Here is a 20,636-nt window from a genome sequence, read left to right on the forward strand (position 1 = left end):
GCAGACCCTCTCGAAATGAGTAATCATTTGTACAACTCCTCAAAAAATATGCTGATAAACTCACAAAGTTCTGTTATTGCTAAACACTAGTTGCATTTCCTTGGGTAAGCACCATAAAAAATTCACTGCAGTTTTTAGAAACAAGATGCCAGTTACATTTTAACTGCTAGAGAGGAGAGAGTTGGGGAGAGGCTTACCCAAGGAAATGCTAACTGGGCATAAAACTCAAAAAGAGAGGCCAAGTCAAAGGCCCAGTTCCAAAACAAGAGCTAAGAAGGAGAGATGGGTCCAGGTGCGGTGGCTCACACCTGTAATACCAGCACTTTGGGAGGGCGAGGCAGGTGGATCACCTGAGGTCAGGAGTTCGAGACCAGCCTGGCCAACGTGGTGAAATCCCATCTGTACTAAAAATACAAAAAATTAACCAGGCATGGTGGTTGTAGTGCGCCTGTAATCCCCGCTGCTTGGGAGGCTGAGGCAGGAGAATTGCCTGAACCCGGGAGGCAGAGGTTGCAGTGAGCCAAGATGGCACCGCTGCACTCCGGCCTGAGTGACAGAGCAAGACTCTGTCTCAAAAAAAAAAAAAAGGAGAGAGAAGGAGAGATGGGCCTTGCAGGGAAACCAGACCTTCCCAAGAGAGCATCAACTTAAGTGCTTCTCAGACTCAAGATCTCAGAGCACCTGGATGGCTAAGGCTTTTCATTGCAGATCATGACATGTAGATTTTTTTTTTTTTTTTGAGACGGAGTCTCACTCTGTCGCCCAGGCTGGAGTGCAGCTCGGCTCACTGCCAGCTCTGCCTCCCAGGTTCACGCCATTCTCCTGCCTCAGCCTCCCGAGTAGCTGGGACTACAAGGCGCCCGCCACCATGCCTGGCTAATTTTTTGTATTTTTAGTACAGATGGGGTTTCACTGTGTTAGCCAGGATGGTCTCGATCTCCTGACCTCGTGATCTGCCGGCCTCGGCCTCCCAAAGTGCTGGGATTACAGGGGTGAGCCACCGCGCCCGGCCAACATATAGATTTAACAAATTTAAAGAATTAAACAAACCCCATTTCTACAAAAGATACAAAAGAAGAATTAGCCGTGTGTGGTGGCATGCACCTGTAGTCCCAGCTACCAGAGAGGTTGAGGTGGCAGGCACTGAGCCCACAACATCGAGGCTGCAGTGAGCAGAGATGGTGCCACTGCACTCCAGCCTGGGCAAAACAAATAAGCACAAACCAAAATTTCTCAAGTAGATGAACAGGAGTCAGCACCAAAGCTTCAATATGTATAGAAGATAGAAGGAAAATTGTAATTCTACCCTGTAATATGTGTTTGTGTCTGTCTGTCTGTCTTTGTGCAAGTGAGAGAGAGGAGACAGAGAAAACTGGACCAAGACCATATATCACTTTAATAACAGAACTCCTTGGACCAGTTCACAGAACTGTCATTTAAAACCAATGTCCTAGACCAACTCCAACCTTCTTGTTTTCCAGTGTACCCACCCCACACAGGGCCAGCCACGGCCAGGTGAGAACAGGAAGGAGAATGGAGAGGGAGAGTGGAGAGGGTCCTGACTCCCGTAGGCTTCATCTGGGCTGGGCCAGCTTTGACCCCATCTGCCCAGGAGCCTCTCAGCCATGGAGTCCTCTAGGGAGGCACTTAGCCCACCTAGAGCACAGGAAAAAGGCGGGACGGGGGGCACCTCCCAGCACCCTCCCAAAAGACTCACACAGGGGCAGGGAGGGTAGAGGGCAGGAGGGCAGGCTTCCTGCTGCTTCCAGCAGCCTCTTCATCTCCAGCTCCTACCTCTCTCCTCCCCCTCATCCCTCGGCAACCACAGCATGCCCAACCAAGTCCCAGCCTCCCTTCTGTCATTGAGTCTCTAGTGAGAAAGAGGACTCTGAAATCAGGGCGCAAGAGGAGAGACCTGTTGGCTAGGTGGCTGGCCGGTGGGTAGTGACTGTTCCTCACACACAGTAGTAGGAGGTCCATGCGTTCTGCTTTGGAGGCTACTGCCTCTCCTCCATTAGTGGAGCTGCTGGAGGCCCCAGGAAGCATGAGGCAGTGGTGTGCAGTGAGACTGGAGGAAACAGCAGGACTCAGAGGAGGGAGTCCTAGACCAAAAGGGAAAGGAACTGATTCACAGCATGGCTCTACAGTAGCCAAGCGACTTTTATTTTAGTAAATCACTTAACCATGCAGGGCCTTGATTTTCACTTCTATCAAATGGGGCTAAAAATATCTGCTGCTCAAGATTTTTTGTAAGATTTCTTTGAGAAGATCAATACATACATTCCCTGTAAACTCCGAATGTATTATCTACCAACCCCCACCCCTGCCCAACCTTAGAGGAAGATGCTTTTCATGATCATGCCCTAAATTTGTAAAATACTTTATGTAAATAATGTTTTTGTTTTGTTTTGTTTTGTTTTGTTTTGTTTTGTTTTGTTTTTGAGACAGAGTCCTGCTCTGTCGCCCAGCCTGGAGTGCAGTGGCACAATCTCAGCTCACTGGAACCTCCGACTCCCAGGTTTAAGCGATTCTCCTGCCTCAACCTCCCAAGTAGCTGGGTCCGTGCCACCATGCCCAGCTAATTTTTGTATTTTTAGTATAGACGGGGTTTCACCATGTTGGCCAGGCTGGTCTCGAACTCCTGACCTCGTGATCCGCCCACCTCGGCCGCCCAAAGTGCTAGGATTACAGGCGTGAGCCACCCCACCCGACCAGTAATGTGTTTTTATACACATTATCTCACTTGGCCTTCCCATTGAACAGATGAAGGAGAGTGGCTTGCCCGGAGTCACACAATTTACGTAGGTGCAGAACCCGAACTGCTAAATGCTGAGCTCTCTCCACAGTGCAGGGAATGTGGCCACTAGTAACTGCCTTAGAGACCAGGGATGAATGATGGTAACAGATAAACACATAAATAACACGATACCGGGCACAGTGGTGCATGCCTGTAATCCCAGCACTTTGGGAGGCCAAGGCTGGTGGATCACCTGAGCTCAGGAGTTCAAGACCAGCCTGACCAACATGGTGAAACCCATCTCTACTAAATACAAAAAATTAGCCAGGCATGGTGGTGCATGCCTGTAATCCCAGCTACTTGGGAGGCTGAGGCAGGAAAATCGCTTGAACCCGGGAGATAGAGGTTGCAGTGAGCTGAGATTGCACCATTGTACTCCTGCCTGGGCAACAAGAGCAAAACTCCATCTCAAAAAAAAACAAAAAACACTGCAGACCACTCACTCTAAGCCTAGCACTGTGCTAGGCATTGTACGGGTCTTATTTAATAGCATATAACAATAGCATATAAGTAGCCATCATGGTTATTATCAGGAAATTAAGGTTTAACAAAGTTAGAAATTTGCCAAAGGTTGACACAGGAAATGGTAGATCTGGGATACAAACTCAGGCATACTCTTACCCAGTTCATCCTTAAATTGATAGAAATCCAATGGATTCAATGTTTAAGCTTCACTTCTTCCTCCACTCACTCTGGGGAATATGTCCTAGCCCCCTCCCCAGTCCCCAGCAGGGCCCTGGCCTAAGGGGTAAGGTTCCTTGCATTCGAGGGCAGGTCCTTTAGAAATCTCCCTGCCCTACTCCTGCCCCCACACTCACCTGAGCAGTGTCATGGATCCAGTCCAGAAACTCAGCTACCTTGGCGTAGACACCTGGGTGATTGGGCTCTGCGCAGCCACGCCCCCAGCTGACCACCCCCACTAGGCGCCATGTGTCCCCATCTGGGCACACTAGGGGGCCCCCGCTATCTCCCTAAGGGATCCAGGCATGGAGACACAGAGAAACAGCCAGTTAGTTCTTCCTGATGGAGAGCACCAGACCACTATGGCAAGTGGAATCTCCTTACTGGGCCCCGCCTGCTTCTAGCTGAGATATCTGCTGGCCTCACCCCTCCTTAAACCCTTAGCATGAGCTCCAGACTTGCCTAGGTGCCCCTCCTTCTAGAGAGGCTGTCTCACACCACCGACAAGCTCAGACCAGGGCAGGGGGCCAAGTCACAGCAGGCCCCCTGCCCTCCCACCCCCACCTCCACTCCCACCCTCACCCCAGCCACCACAGGCCACACCTGGCATGCATCAGCCCTTCCGTCCAGGTAGCCAGCACAAAGCATGCGGGGGGTGAGGGCTCCGCTGTACACGCAAGAGCTGTTGCAGAGCTGAGTGCTGAGCAGGGGCACCACCGTGTCCTGGAGCATATCCGAGCTGTAAGCTATGAGAGACACCGAGAAAAACTGCAGGGCACAAAGCAAGGCCCAGGCTGGCAGAGCAGCAAGAGGGGAGGTAATTCGAAGTCCCAGAGACAGGGAGACCCAAAGAGGTGAGCCCAGGGTGGGAGCTGTGACGCTGAGCAAGGAAGCAGTAGGCTATCGGACTTGGGGGCTGGGAGTGGGAAGAGCAGGAGGACTCACACATACACCAAATGTGAGACCATGGCGCTCCTGGGACAAGGGGAGGGGGAGTAAAAGGGTCTGGGTTTAGGGAAAACTTGCAGTAGATGTTCTCCCCAGAAAGGCCCAAGCAGGGGAGACTGGAGCCCCTAGGCCTGGCCAAGGGTGATGCCAGGGAAAAACAGGGCTGGCACTGTCATGTGGCCAGGGGATGTGGCCTTGCCTCACCCTGGGGAAGAATGCCTCCCACACCCGCCCCTGCACCGAGGGCCCAGGGAGCTGACTCACTATGGCTAGGGTGGGTGTGGCCCCAGCCAGACACCCAGCACCGCGAGCCCTTCGGAAAATGCTGCTCCTTGGCTGGCAGGCACACAGCGCCCACAGTGTCTGTAGAGAGGCACATGGTCCTGGTCCCCAGTCAGGCTTGGCTTCCCCCACTGCAGAGCGGCACATGGTCCTGGTCCCCAGTCAGGCTTGGCTTCCCCCACTGCAGAGCCTGGGCGAAGGACCCAGGACTGGCAAGTCCTCCTCACCCCCCTTCTCAAACAGTCCTGGCTCCTGGGTTCCACCAGCCAGGCCTCCTAGATGGCTATGCAAGTGGGGCACTGTCCCATCTTTGGGGTCCCCTGTCACAGAGGACAGCAAGCAAACTGCAGTGTGCATGGCGCCCTCTATGGGTGGACAGGACCCATGCTGCCCCCTCCCCACACCTGGGGATGGAGTGGGGGTGAAAATTCTTTCAGGCCATGGGCACCCAACTTCTAATGAGGACAGTGTTTCCAAAAACGTGACATATCCCATGGGTGCAGCCATGCATGATTTTAGGTAGTACATAGGCACACCATTGAGTAAAGCATTCACTTGGGGAGAATGCCATGTCCTTTTCAATTCTCTTTCAGTCCCTCTAACCGCATCACAGAGAAAGACTTCATTTGGTGCTGGTCTGTGCCTTTCTTACTGCCTGCCGTCCTCCCACCAAACAGGAGACAGCACGCCCAGGTGCAGCAACTTCTGCAGCGGACTCAGCTACCTAGAACTTCCACACTGATTTCTTTTCATGCTACATATTTTTGTGGTTAGGATCTATTTATTATAAGTAACATAGGTTCTCTAGTTAGGTAAGTAATATAGGTTCTCTAACTAGAGATACTAATTATTATCTATTTACTATACCTATTTTGTATATTTAAATAGTAAATATGCTATTTACTTACTATACTATATAGTAAATATACTATTTATTATAACTAAATAAGTATATTTAAAAGAGAAATACTACTACAGTAGATACCCATGTAGTATCTACTACTTAGATACTAACATAGTCATATTTTTCTTTTAAATACACTTATTTCGGTCAACTAAGAAAGTTTTCTTTTCTTTTTTTTCTTTTCTTTTTTTTCTTTTTGAGACGGAGTCTTGCTTTGTCACCCAGGCTGGAGTGCAGTGGCATGATCTCAGCTCACTGCAATCTCTGCCTCCCAGGTTCAAGTGATCCTCCTGCCTCAGCCTCCCGAGTAGCTAGGACTACAGGCATGAGCTACCACACCCAGCTCATTTTTGTATTTTTAGTAGAGACGGGGTTTCACCATGTTGGCCAGGCTGGCCTTGAACTCCTGACCTCAAATGATCTGCCCACCTCACCCTCCCAAAGTGCTGGGATTACAGGCGTAAGCCGCCATGCCCAGCCTTAGAAATATTATCTGTTGAACGATAGTTCACGTATGTGATACAATTTGTGAAATGTGTATGGCAATGACTGTTATTTGGGAAACTTAAGGCTACAGGTGATGACAGGAGGAAGGAGTGTTAAGTATATGTGAATGTATATGTGTGTGTACAGTGTACATGTTTGTGTGTGTGGTGTGTGTGTGCAAGTGTGTTCATGTGAGCACGTACGTGTGAGCATGTGTGAATGCTCACGTGTAAGTCTATGTGCACGTGACTGTGTGAGTGCGTGTGTGTGTGTGTTTGTAGGTGAATGCCCACATGCACGTATGTGTCGGGGAGAGTGGCTGCTGGTATAGCTCCAGCCTGGGCTCACGGGCAGGTGCAGCAGCAGGAGGAGCCCTGGCATCAGGCTTAGGAACTGTTTGCCACATGACCTTGAAGAGAGTTGCTTCCCTCCCTGCACTGCAGTGCTCTTGTCTGTATCTACCTGTTTCGACTATCTATCAGGGTTGTTACGAGGACTGAAAGAGAAGATATTTGAAAAAATGTATCTCATAAACTGTAACATGGCACCAAATGGCTAGGACCCAAGGCTAGCCTGGGGACAGGGGTGGAGCAGCCTATTGGTGGATGGGGCAGCTGCTTCAGACCTCAAGGCAAAGCCCACCTGCAGCCCAGCCATGAAAAGGGTCTGAACCTCTTTTCCCAAAAGAGCCTGTACAAGAGTCGATAACAATTTCAGAACCAGATGATGCCAAAATTCACTAGTCCCAAAATAAATAGAATGTTTTAAGGTTTACGGTGTTCAGAGGAAACTTCAGAAATCAGCTCACCACTCTCCCACCCAGCCCCCGCCCTCTCTCGCCATAGTCTCCAGCCTGCCCACCCTCAAGCCAGTGCCGCACCTGAGAAGTTGAGAGGGGTCTGGAGCCTCAGGAGGGCGACGTCGTAGTCATGATTCTGGGCACTGTAGAGGGGGTGTGGGATAATCCTCTCCACCACAGCCCCTTGGTGGGGCCTGACGGCACTGTGGCTGACCAGCCCCGCATGAACCCGCCAGCTGGAGAGGCGGGCCAGCCTGAAACTGCACACAGGGGCCATGCTGAGCGGGGAAGGAAGGGGCAGAAGAGGTGTTCCTAAGCGAGGTAGCAGGTGGAGGAAGCTGGCCAGAGCAGCCATTGGTCGGGGGGCCGTCAGCAGGCGGTGAGCTCCCAGGCCCCACAGACTATGCCTCTTAGTATCACCCCAGCAGCAGGCATGACACTGGGCATGCAGTAGGTGCTTAATAAATGCTGCAGGACTGATGGATAGAGAAGACTATGGGTCATCTGCAACCACCACTCCCTCTTTCCTGCATAACTTCCCTCCAAGTTTTATAACAAACACATAGAGGGCCTTGTGTTGGAAAAACTTCCCCTGGTCCCGTCTCTCAACTTACTGTGAGTGATCATGGGAGAGGCACTTCTCCCTCCCAGCCTCGGTAAAATGGGGATTACACTCTCTGCCCTGTCCGGCACCAAGAGAAGATCAAAGAGCTCATTCACTCATCATTCATTCATTCCTCCAAGTCATATTTATTAAGCACCTACTATATTCCAGGGACTGTTCTAGACCCTGGGGACACAGCAGTGGATAAATCTACAAAGAGATTTAGTGGTAAATAAGACTGAGAGTCCCTGCTCCTGCACAGCTTCCCATCTAAAGGGGAAGAAACATATTAACCAAATAATTACATGGAAAATGATTGAACCAAAGATAAGCCTGAAGAAACACAGGATACTGTGAATGTGAAAGTATTTTTAACACTTAAAAGCTAATGAGGCCAGGCACGGTGGCTCACGCCTGTTATCCCAGCACTTTGGGAGGCTGAGGCAGGCAGATCACCTGAGGTCAGGAGTTCGAGACCAGCCAGGCCAACATGGCGAAACCCCATCTCTACTAAAAATACAAAAAATTAGCTGAACATAGTGGTGCCCAGCTGAGGCACAAGAATCGCTTGAACCCAGGAGGTGAAGGTTGCAGTGAGCCAAGATTGCGCCACTACACTCCAGCCTGGGCAACAAAGTGAGACTCTGTCTCAAAAAAAAAAAAAAAAACTGATGAATATAAAGAACAAATCCTCATATTATTACTGTTATTTGTGCAGATCTGTTCTTGATACTGAATGAGAGAACTTCACAAACACCAGTCTTACCCTTTTGGAGCAAAAAGCTGGAGACAGTTGGACACGAACATTTGATACAGGACATACCAACAGCCGAACAGAAAGGGCAACTGAGGCTCTCTGTCCTCAGCAGCCACAGAGACTTGCCTGTGCATACAATGTGCAGCAGTCACCACCCAGCGTGGCGCTAGCACAGAGCCCCCACACGTGTGCCGGAAGCCCAGGGCCACGCTGGCCTGCCACGGCCAGCGCCCAGGAGCCACAGACTGCCCACCAACTATCCGGGAAGCCAGGGGCCTCGCTCCACACTCTGCCAACAGAGATGGGTGAGATAGAAAGAGAGAGAGAGGTGAGTGTCAGCATGGTCCTAACTCTCAGGGAGCGTGGCCCAGTGCTAAGCCCCAGAGAGCCAGTGTGGACAGCTCTCCTTTCTTATTCCTGGTCCTAAGTATGGGGGATGGGAAGGTAGAAGTGTTGATTTCACCCCTGCCTGCCCCATCCAGCTGTGGGCCCACTGAAAGCAGAAACTGTATCTGCACTAATGGAGTCCTAGTACCTAACAGAATGCCTGTCCTGTAGTAAAGGTCGAAGTGTTGGTGTGTGGAAGGATGTGTGAATGGACAGATGAAGAGACAGGTAGATGAACGGGAAGACCAATGAAAGGAACTCCACAGATTGCTTCCCGTTTGGTACCTGATTCACCACCTGCCCTTAGTTTCCTGAAGCTGCTAACAGGTCACTCAATAGCCAATAATAATTTCACCTCTGGGGCTTTCCAGAAGAAAGATGGAGTTGGTGTCAGAGGCCAAGGAAGAGAGTGGCAGGTAGTGAAGGAAGGAGATCATCAGCCCAGATCTGTGGCTGGTGAGGGACATGATGGAGGCTTAGAAAGGGTTCGGCTGGGGCAGAACAGCAACTGCAAGAAGGGGCCTGGCAGGCAGATGGGCAGGTGGGCAAGACCCCTACCCCAGGCCCAGCAGAGTCTCACCATAGGGCTCTTCCACACTTGAGGCAGGGGGAACACCCCTTCCTCTCACCGCCACCTCCCCTAGACCAAGATATGACTCACCAGAGCATCTGAGGGAAACAACTCGACCAGAAGTGCAGTTGTTCCTGCAAAACAGAGGTACCAACAAGAAGCTGGGCAGGGGCCACCCTGCAGCTACACACAACCAAGGACGTGAAGAATGGGGGAGGCTGGTGGGGGTGGTGGACAGTTCTTAAGGCTGTCATGTAGCCACAGCCTGAAGAATACCACCATTTCCTTCCTGCCCCCACCCAAACACTCAGACCCCTCCTCGTCAGTGGTCCCCAGGACAGGAGCACACCTCCTGCCTAGTCTCCCAGAGGGCAACAGAAGGACTTCATGGTCCTTGCAGATCAACTGGGACATAGCGTGTTTACAGATGAGAAAGCCACACTGTTCCCACTAAGTGTCCTGAATGAATACACACTCAATGAATGAATGAACGGATAGGTGAGTGTGTGCGTGACTAGGGTTCTTCACCCCATGCTCCTTCCTAGGTTTGCTGTATTCTCCACCCTGGTCCCTCTGCCTGGGCTTTGCATATTCATATTCTTGCTCTCCTCTTTCCCCTCTTCTCTCTTAGCTCTTAGTTCCTTTTTTGACCAAAACTCTCTTCTCTTTCTTTACTCACCTCTTGCCCCTAGCAGTCCAATGTCTAGACCCTCTTCATTTCTCCTAGTTTCCCAAATCCACAGCCCTCCCGGCTCTCCTGGAGGAGTCAGCCCCACCCCTACTTCCATTTTCCCATTCAGGTATCCAAGACAAGAACCCTGTCAGAACCTTCCCAACTCCAGCCACATTTCTGAGCACAGGAGCTGGACAGGAGGGGCCTGAAGGAACAGTTCAAATTGGAAATGTGGTAATGGGGGTGCCCACCTTTCTATCCCAGGAGGCTGATAGGCAGATTGAGGAAGCCTAGGAAGGCGCAAAGACCCTCTCCGCTTGTGCCCCAGTCATACCAAACCATCCCCAGGATCTGGGGAAGGGGCTGCTCCATTCCACAGCCCTCTTCTCTAGGAGACTCTCCAGACTACAAGCAACTCTTAGCCAGAGCAACTCAACCATCTCTTTCCTGAAATATCCGAGTTATCCAAATAATGTGTGGCAGGATTCAGAGAGCACTTAGCTTGGAGACAGGAGCCTGGTTTCAAGGCTTGACTTAGCTGCTTATTACTTATGTGACCTTGGACAAGACTCTTTAACCTTATTAAGCCTCAGTTTCCTAACCTGTAAAATGGTGATGAGTACCATGTCAAATCTTGTGACAATAATAACCAACCCTACATTTCTTGTGAAGGGCAAATAGCAGATGTGAAGTGGTGACAGACAGGGCTCATGTGAACTGAGTTTGTAATTTCTAACTAGGAAATGTTCCTCTTTGTCCTCCTATCTTAGGCCACCAGTGTCCTCCCCACCGGCATCCCAAGAAAGGAGATTTTTGCTGGACTGACCACCAGGAAGTAAGGGACCCCACTCACCTAACAGCCTCAGTAGTCCTACCTGGGCTGCCACGCCTCCTCCAGGAAGCCTCCCAGTCTAGGAGAAAGCTGAGCAAACTCCTGGGAACTGTTGAGTTTGATGTCAGTGAGGTTTACTCCCTTGTGGTGAGTGAGTCTTGGCAGAAGAAGGGAATAGAACAGGAGGAAATCATAACTGGAATATGTACGAGATATAATACTAGTATAGTGACCGCAAGACTGTGATAATGATTACTGCTGGGGTTTATGCTTGTTAAAAAGCAGTAATACTCCAAACAGAGAAATGGGCTGGGGCACCATTGTGCCCAGAGGCCAGAAGATGGCCAAAAAGACCTCTTGACATTTCCTGAGCACATTGACCAGTGACGGGCAGGTAGAGGTCTCCAACTCCCATCCCACACCAGCCAGGCCTCCCCATTCACAGGACCCACATCTAACTCCTGTTACCTGAGATGCCCAAGGCTCCAGCAGATCTGCAGCCCCAGGGCGGGGCTCCAGCCCTCATGGCAGACCAGGAGCCAGCGTGGCTGATCCCTCACTTGCGCTTCCAGCAAGAAGTCTTCGCTGTTTATTCTGAAAGATACTGAAATCACAGCATGAAAACCACATGGGAGAGGATGGTGGTGGTAGGGTGGGACAGGAAGAGCTGGACCCAGGATTCTGTAGTACTTGAAGAGGCCTTAATGACAGCATCTGGGTCACCCAGTGCCAAGTTCCCTGCTCCCCGGAGAGTGAGACCAGTCCCAAGAGCAGTATCACCCCTTTTGGTAGAGCATTTCAGTTTTCTATTTTAACCATGTGTTTTTAAGCGTGGTCTACCATTCATTGTCACAGCAGCCCTGTGCAATGAGTACTGCCATCCTCTCCATTCTGCAGAAGGAGAACTAAGGCATGGAGTTTAAGCAACTTCCCCAAGATCACAGTGTCAGGAAATGATGGATCCAGGACTTAGATCCAGGTCTTCTGATTTCAAATCTTGTGATAATAATAATTACCAGTTGTTGAGTGTATGCTTTTTCCAGGCTATTATGGACTGACTCATGTCCGCGCCCCCAAACACACACACACAAATTCATATGTTAAAGCCCCAACCCTCAATGTGACTGTATTTGGAGACAGGGCCTTTAAGAAGGTGATTAAGGTTAAATGAGGTCACGAGGGTGACGCCCTGATCCAATAGAGCCAGTGTCCTTATAAGAAGAGGAAGAGACACCAGAGAGCTCCCTCTCTCCTCAAGAGCAGAGGAAAGGCCCGGGGAGTACACAGGCAGAAGACAGCCATCTACAATCCAGGAAAAGAGCTCTCTCCTGAAACCAAATTCCACAGCACCTTGATCTTGGACTTCTAGCCACCAGAACGGTGAGAAAATAAATGTGGTTTAAACCACCCGGTCTGTGGTACTTAGTCATGGCAAACCAAACAGACTACTACACAAGTTCTGTGCTAATATCTTTTCTTAGATTAGTTTGTTTTATCCTTAAAAAATTTTTGCAGTAAATATTTATATTTCCATTTTATGGAGAAGGAAACAGAAGCAACAAGAAGTAATGTGCCCAAAGTCACACAGTCAAAGACAGACTCCAACCTTATTCTAATGAGGTTATTCTAAGCCCCAGCCTCTGGACAGCATTGTACCTTCTGATCCCCAACTCTTACCTGGAGGGGAGGGGACAATCAGGAGAGGGAGAGTGGGGATGAGGTGGGCTGATGTTCCCAGGTCCCTAGGTGGCCCTGCTGGTCACACACTGGCTCCCACACACACCTGATCCCTCCTCCCCCATGTCCCTGGCTCACTCTGCCCCAAATGGCAAGTTTCCATCCCTCCTGCCAGCCTGGTCTCCGGACCTTGCCCCAGCTAGAGATCAGGACAGTCATCAGGCAGTGCTGAAAGCCCCAAATCAGAGATCACCTCTGCAAGGTGACACCTTGTCACCGCCCTCACACTAGAGGAGGGAAACACATATGGTTGGCAGTGAACAGATGGCCCTTCAGTGTCGGTTCTCTTGCCCTCAGCTGTGACAGGTCCCTGCTGGGGAGGGAGGCCCGTAGCCTTAGGGGTGCAGCCCACCTGTTTTGGGAAGTGCAGGGAGCAGAGCTTCCTCAGCGCTGGCCTCTGAGCAGCTCAAAGTTATCTCCTCATCCTGCAAGGTCCCGGAAATGGGCTGAGAGGCAGCAGGACACAGATACAGCACTTTAGAGAAGAACAAAGAGAAAGGGTCTGACTTCCAAAGGAAGGTGTCAAGGTGCTGACCTCCTCATCAGCCACCTTGCTCTCAGGCAGCTCCCCAACCAACCTGCTGAGGAGGGGCATAGCGCTCCATCTCTCTCGGCCTCGGCCTCTATCTCTGCCTCTTTGACTCTCCTTTGTCTCTCTCTCTCTCTCTCTCTCTCTCTCTCTCTCCCTCTCTCCCTCTCTCTCCCTCTCTCCCTCTCTCCCTCTCTCCCTCTCTCTCCCTCTCTCTCTCTCCCTCTCTCTCTCTCCCTCTCTCTCTCTCCCTCTCTCTCCCTCTCTCTCTCTCTCTCTCTCTGTCTCTCTCTCTCTCTAGCTGTCTCTCAGTATGTCTCTGTCTCTGTCTGTGTGTGTTCTCTCTGTGTCTCTCTCACTGGGATAGATTTCCAGAAAAAGTCTGACTAAGGCCTCCTTGGATCATACACTTTGTTCTTCTTTATGTAGAGCCTAGATCCCTCCTGCTGCAATTTCACCCTTTCTTCCCTTGTCTGCACAGAGTAGCTGAGGAAGACAGTTGTCCCATTTACCTTTAACACCTGCTCAGCACCTGCTTCTCCCTTCCAACCTCCCCCACACCAGAGAAAGGCCCCCAGCACTGACCTAGGAGCCATGAGCCAACACCTGCACCGGCCAGCAGCCCCAGGGCTCCCAGCACTGCACAGCCACGTCGCATGGAACGCCAGCACACCGCCTGAGAAACTGTGGGAAAGGGCAGAGGGGTATCTGGGTCCCCTGCTCCTGCCAGCCTGCCTTACTTCACCCTAAGTCACCACCATGAGGCTAGGCACCCACAGAGCTCCAACAGGACACCTCCTCCTGCCCCATCAGCCCAGATTAGGGAGGGAGTGGGGGCAGGGGAGGATGGAGAGGGCCTGATCACTGAAGCCCACAAATCCCACTCAATCCCTAAAGTGGGAAATGGGGAGCAGAAGCAGGTCTGGGGATAAAGAGTGAGACAGCCTCTCACCATCAATCATGTGGGGCTGACCCCAAGGAGGATCCGGGGAATGTAGGATGATTGCCCTCCACTGTCCCCACCCTGTCATTCCCCTATGGCCCAGTCTGGCCTACTGGGATGCTGCTGGTCTCCAGGCTCTGCTCTGAAGATCCCAGGTCCTGGGCCCTCCTCTGCATACTGGGCCTCCACAGGGGGTTGGTCATCCAGCATCAGGCTCTGGGGAAATAAGGGCCAGACACCCAGGATCCCCACATCAAGGACTGCTGAGAGAAGTCACAGCCCAGTCCAAGTCCCCATTCTTTAACCCCAGTCATGATTCCATTGCCACTTGCAAACCTCTACTCATCTTGGAGACTCCCTGTATATTCCCACAAATACCTTGCCAGGCTCCCCTGTGCCCTCCTGGGGCCCCTAACCCCACTGACCTTACTCTCACATGGCCAGTAGCAAACACTTGAATGCAGATTTGGCCCACTCCAAAGCCCGCACTCCTAGCCACTCCTTCATCTTCCATAAACATTGAAGGCATCTACTAAAGTCCCTCAACACCCTCCTTCAGCTTCAAGATCCCACCCTTCTTCATTCCCTCCTATCTCAGAGGAAGAAGTGCCCCTCCACCATGCACCCACCCATCCACCCATTCATTCATTCCATAGATATTTGGTCCAAGTGGACAGGTCACTATAGGGGACACTATAGGGAGTTCAGAATAAACCAATGTGGACCACTCCCCACTCTGACTGTGTCAAAGAACCTGTAGTCTGGTCCTGAAGATAAGTCATGTAAAGCACTATATGTTAAGTGACAGAAGGAAAGTTCAGCTAAACTACCTGATATGGTTTAGCTGTGTCCCCACCCAAAATCTCATCTTGAATTGTAATCCAAATTGTAATCCCCATGTGTTCGGGTAGGGACCTTGTGGGAGGTGATTAAATCATGGGGCTGGTTCCCAAATGTTGTTCTCATGATAGTGAGTGAGTTCTCATGAGATCTGATGGTTTTATATGGGGCTTTTTCCCTCTCCACTCTGCACTTCTCTCTCCTGCCACCAGGTGAAGAAGGACATGTTTGCTTCCCCTTCTGCCATGATTGTAAGTTTCCTGAGGCCTCCCAGCCATGAGGAACTGTGAGTCAATTAAACCTCTTTGCTTTATAAATTACTCAGTCTCCAGTAATTCTTTATAGCAGTGTGAGAACAAACTAATACAGTAAATTGGTGCTGCTGTAAAGATACCTAAATATGTGGAAGTGACTTTGGAACTGGGTAACAGGTAGAGGTTGGAATAGTTTGGAGGGTTCAGAAGAAGACAGGAAGATGTGGGAAAGTTTAGAACTTCCTAGAGACTTGTTAAATGGTTTTGACCAAAATACTGATAGTGATATGGACAATGAAGTCCAGGCTGAGGTGGTCTCAGATGGAGATGAGGAACGTCTTGGAAACTGAAGGAAAGGTGACTCTTGCTATGCTTTAGCAAAAAACTAGAAGCATTTTGCCCCGGCCCTAGAGATCTGTGGAACTTTGGTGGGTTTTTTTTTTTGGGGGGGGGGTGTTTTGTTCAACTTTATTGAGGCATAATGCACATTCAAAATATTACATACATTTTAAGTTCTCAGATCAAAACTTTGACAAATGTATACACCCACATGACCAACACAGTCAAAATATAGGACATGAAGGTCACCCCAGAAATTTTCCTTCTGCCTTTTTGCAGTTAACTCCTCCCCAGCTCACAGCCCTGGAAAATCACTGGTCTGTTTCTCTCACTGTATATTAGAGTTCCCTTTTTTATAGTTTCATATAAATGAAACCATGTGACATATAGTCTTTCTTTTTTTTAGATTTTTTTATTTTACTTTAACTTCCAGGATACATGCACAGAACTTGGTTTGTTACAAAGGTATACATGTGCCATGGTGGTTTGCTGCACCCATCAACCCGTCATCTAGGTTTTAAGCCCCGTATGCATTAGGTATTTGTCCTAATGCTCCCCCTCCCCTTGTGCCCCACCCCCAGTCAGGCCCCGGGGTGTGTTGTTCCCCTCCCCATGTCCATGTATTCTCACTGTTCAACTCCCACTTATGAGTGAGAACATGTGGTGTTTGGTTTTCTGTTCCTGTGTTAGTCTGCTGAGAATAATGGCTTCCAGCTTCATCCATGTCCCTGCAGAGGACATTATCTCATTCTTTTTTATGGCTGCATAGTACTCCATGGTGTATATGTGCCACATTTTCTTTATCCAGTCTATCATTGATGGGCATTTGAGTTGGTTCCAAGTCTTTGCTATTGTAAATAATGCTGCAATAAACATATGTGTGCATGTGTCTTTACAGTAAGATGATTTATAATACTTTCAGTATATACACAGTAATGGGATTGCTGGGTCAAATGGTATTTCTGGTTCTAGATCACACTGTCGTGAGATCTGTGGCTCTTTGGACTTGAGAGAGATGATTTAGGGTATCTGGCAGAAGAAATTTCTAAGCAGCAAAGTGTTCAAGAGGAAACAGAGCATAAAAGTTTGGAAAATTTGTAGCCTGATGATGTGATAGAAAAGAAAACCCATTTTCTGAGGAGAAATTCAAGCCTGCTGCAGAAATTTGCATAAGTAATGAAGAGCTAAATGTTAATCACCAAGACAATGGGGAAAATATCTCCAGGGCATGTCAGAGACCCGCAGAGCAGTCCCTTCCATTACCAGACCAGAGGCCCAGGAGAGAAAAATGGTTTTGTGGGCCAGGCCAGGACCCCCTGTTCTGTGCAGCCTGGGACATGGTACTGTGTGTCCCAGCTACATCAGCTCCAGCCATGGCTAAAAGGGGACAAGGTACAGCTCAGATCATTGCTTCAGAGGGTGCAAGCCCAAGCCTTGGCAGCCTCCTTGTGGTGTTGAGCCTGCGGGTGCACAGAAGTCAATAACTGAGGTTTGAAAACCTCCACCTAGATTTCAGAGGATGTATGGAAACACCTGGATGCCCTTGCAGATGTTTGCTACAGGGATGGAGCCCTCATGGAGATCCTCTGATAGGGCAGTATGGAAGGGAAATGTAGGGTTGGAGCCCCCACACAGAGTTCCCACTGGGGCACTGCCTAGTGGAGCTGTGAAAAGAAGGCCACCATCCTCCAGACCCCAGAATGGTAGATCCACCAACAGCTTGCACTGTGAGCCTGGAAAAGCTGCAGCCCATGAAAGCAGCCAGAAGTGGGGCTGTGCCCTGCAAAGCCACAAGGGCAGAGCTGCCCAAGGCCATGGGAGCCCACCTCTTGCATCAGCATGACCTAGATATAAGGCATGTAGTCAAAGGAGATCATTTTGGAACTTTAAGGTTTAACGACTGCCCTATTGGATTTCAGACTTGCATGGGGACTGTAACCTCTTTGTTTTGACCAATTTCTCCCATTTGGAATAGGTGTATTTACCCAATGCCTGTATGCCATTGTATCTAGGAAGTAACTAAATTGCTTTTGATTTTACAGGCTCGTAGGCAGAAGAGACTTGCCTTGTCTCAAATGAGACTTTGGACTTGGACTTTTGGGTTAATGCTGGAACGAGTTAAGACTTTGGGGGACTGTTGGAAAGGCATGATTGTGTTTTGAAATGAGGACATGAGATTTGGAAGGGACCAGGATAGAATGATATGATTTGGCTCTCCCCTCACCCACAATCTCATTTTGAATTGTAATTTTGAATTGTAATTACCACACACTGGGGGAGGGACCTCATAGTAGGTGATTGGATCATGGGGGCAGTTCCCCTATGCTGTTCTCATGATAGTGAGTGAGTTCTCACAAGATCTGATGGTTTTATAAGGGGCTTTCCCCCTTTACTCTGCACTTCTTTCTCCTGCCAGCATGTGAAGAAGAGTGTGTTTGCTTCCCCTTCCACCATGATGGTAAGTTTCCTGAGGCTTCCCCAGCCATGCAGAACTATGAGTCAATTAAATCTCTTTCCTTTATAAATTACCCAGTCTCAGGCAGTTCTTCATAGCAGTGTGAGAACAGACTAATACACTACCATCATCATTCAAAAGAATAAGGGCTTACTTCTCATTGAGGTGATCACAGAAGGCTTCCTAGAAAAAGCAGCCTCTGAGACAGGCCCACAGGGATGAAGAGGGTTTGAGCTGATATAATGGGCATTGGGCAGTCCAGACAAAGAGGATTGAATCAGCAAAGGCACAGGGATAAGAAAGCATAGAGCAGAGTAAGTCATTTGTGTGTCTGCAGCTCATGAGCCATGAAGAGGAGTAATGAAAATAAGATCTTAAAAAAAAACACCAGACAGTTCAAAGCTAAGTCTGCAACCTACTACGTGAACTTGGACAACTCAGGCCATCTCTTCAAATTTCAATTTTCTCATTTGTAAAATAAGAGTAATAACTCCTGCTTTCCAAGGAATAATCTCCCTCCTCGAGTATCTTGTCTCTCTCTGTTATTCTCCATGCCATAAAGTCAGAGTAATCTTTCTAAAATGCAAATATGAGCATGTGAGCCCCATCTCTACCCCATGAGTCTTTGTGGCCTTCAGGATCAAACCAGAGCTCCATGGCATCGCTCACAAAGTCCTCCATGATCTTGCCTTGCCTCACCTCTCCATCCTCACTGCCAGCACTTGCTCCCTCCACAGCAAAATTTGGGGCCACACTGACATACGTGCCATACCTCAGTGCCTTCAGGCACTCTCACAACAGAGAGACTTTGCACCTGCTCTCCCCTTTCCCATGTAACTGACTCCAACTGACCCTTTGAGACTCAGCACAGACGTCACTTCTCCAGGAAGCTTCCTTCTATGCATACAGCACCTGTTGGGCCCTATATTGTGCTCATTTACTTCCTTCTCTCTCCTTTCTCACTGGTTTTTGCATCCCAGGGCTAAGCACAGAGCCTGGCACAAAGTGGGAATTCAGTTAAAGTATATTAAAGGAGGGAAGGAAAGAAGGGAGGGGGGAGGGAGAGACAGAGGGGGAGGTACAAATAAGATAATGTGAATTAAAATGACTTTAAAAATTGTAAAGCCCAATACAAATGTTAAGTATAATAATATTAATAAGAACTACACCTAAGCTGTGGATCCTTCCCCCCAAAATTTATAATCCAGTAGGGTAGATAAGATCTCTCAAAACTGAAGCAACTCCCGTTTCCCCTGCAGACTACTGTCTCCCCTGCATCTTTCCCTGTCAACACATAGGGTTGTACCCAATGAGGATAAAAGCCTGAAACGCTGACTCCAGGACAGTATTGGCTTAAATGTGATTTTCATGTGTCACATGAAATGTTCTTTTCACGCCAAAACCTCCCCAGTCATGCCTTCGTACTCCACTGAACTGTCTTCCTAACCCTCCGGCAGGAGAAAGGAAAGACTTTGTCAGACTCACCTAGGTCAGTCACCTCCAAATTGCCCCGAAAATCATTCCACTGGACCCAGAGCACCCATGCCAGTTCAGCTCACAGACAGAGCAGCAGCCCCAACATCTTGCCTACAGAAAGAGGTACCAGCCCCACCTCCCTATTCCCTACACCAGCCACAGCCCAGGACCTATAGGACTAGACCTCCCAAGAGCTGCAGGCCTTGCTTTTCCAGGAGAAACAGAGGTCGTGGTTTGTATCAAACCACACACATTCTTTCTTGTGCCTAGAGATGAGACTCACAGGACACAGGCAGTGAGGCTGCAGGACAGCAGGCTTGGGAGAGCCAGTCAAGCACCCATAAGATAGTAGAGAAGCAGCAACAGAAGGTGAGGTTTGGATTTCTTCTCTGGGGTTGTGTGATTGCTCTTGAGCTGATGTCCCTCTGAGTGGAGAGGCAGGCCTGATCTAGAGAGAATTCCAGGGCATGGCCAGTCTTTTCTTCTGCCTCAGTACCAAGGAAGCTTGGCTTTAAACCCAGCCTCTGAATAAACTGGCCTCACCTCATGTACTGCTCCACCTCAAAATTCAACTGCCCAAGCTCATGTGCTAGCCTAGAAAAAAAATGGCCTTTAAAATTACAGGACTCCTTGCTCCTCTTTTTGAGTGGAAGTTCAACGTAATAATGATTTGTTGAGCACCACGTATGTGCAAAGCACTTGATAGATCTAAGAGGGACGAAAGAGGATAATAAAGGGCAGTCCCTGGGGAGGAAACAGGAAATTGGCCACACAGGGCCCCTGCTAGGATCCAGCCCCTGTACCAGAGCTGCCTCAGGAGGCTCTTTCCACCAGCCTAGAATCCCAAGGGCAGAGGAGGGAGAGAGAAAGAAAGAGAGAGAGGCCACAGCAGGGATGGTACAGAGGCGTAACCTTACCATAGGGGTCAGTGGCACTGTTGTAAAGCCTCAGGGTCTACTAGGCAATGTTCTGCTCCTGTTCTCAGGCCAGCATTGATTAAAGCTAGCCCAGCAAGCTTGGTTGGAAGATGAGGTCTCCCTGGTTCGCACATGGCCCCTCCCTGTATCCCTACTCCAACACTCACACAGACACGCGCCACAGAGACAATGAACTCTGCTGAGGACCCATGAATAGGCCCCTTGTTGCAGGAAAGGGGGACAAGGGCTGGGCTGGGCTAGGCAACCCCAGCCCCTCCCATCTGCTAACTGGAAACTCAGAAACAGAGGAAAAGGTTATGGGGAGGAGGGGAGGCCAACTACTGTTGCTTAGCAACAAGGTCCCTTGTGCCAAAAAGTGTGCCCCATGCATGCATGCTGGCAGAATTCTCCCTTCCTGCTGACAG

The 20,636-nt window shown here is 49.6% G+C and overlaps 1 protein-coding gene across 1 annotated transcript; it reads right to left on the minus strand.

The window, feature by feature from the left end:
* Positions 1-1,375: 1,375 nt before the first annotated feature.
* On the minus strand, positions 1,376-20,343 carry TMPRSS5 (transmembrane serine protease 5). The gene is made up of 13 exons (XM_008971732.4): positions 20,212-20,343; positions 14,044-14,146; positions 13,573-13,671; positions 12,811-12,933; positions 11,190-11,325; positions 10,765-10,878; positions 9,307-9,350; positions 8,385-8,547; positions 6,979-7,157; positions 4,691-4,789; positions 4,082-4,224; positions 3,616-3,768; positions 1,376-2,102 (listed from the first exon to the last, which is right to left on the minus strand). Exons 1-13 carry the CDS (start codon positions 20,212-20,214, stop codon positions 2,088-2,090), a joined length of 1,374 nt encoding a protein of 457 aa, XP_008969980.4. The 5' UTR covers positions 20,215-20,343; the 3' UTR covers positions 1,376-2,087.
* Positions 20,344-20,636: the final 293 nt, after the last annotated feature.

The sequence above is a fragment of the Pan paniscus genome, chromosome 9 (assembly GCF_029289425.2).
Source record: "Pan paniscus chromosome 9, NHGRI_mPanPan1-v2.0_pri, whole genome shotgun sequence".
Lineage (NCBI taxonomy): Eukaryota > Metazoa > Chordata > Mammalia > Primates > Hominidae > Pan > Pan paniscus.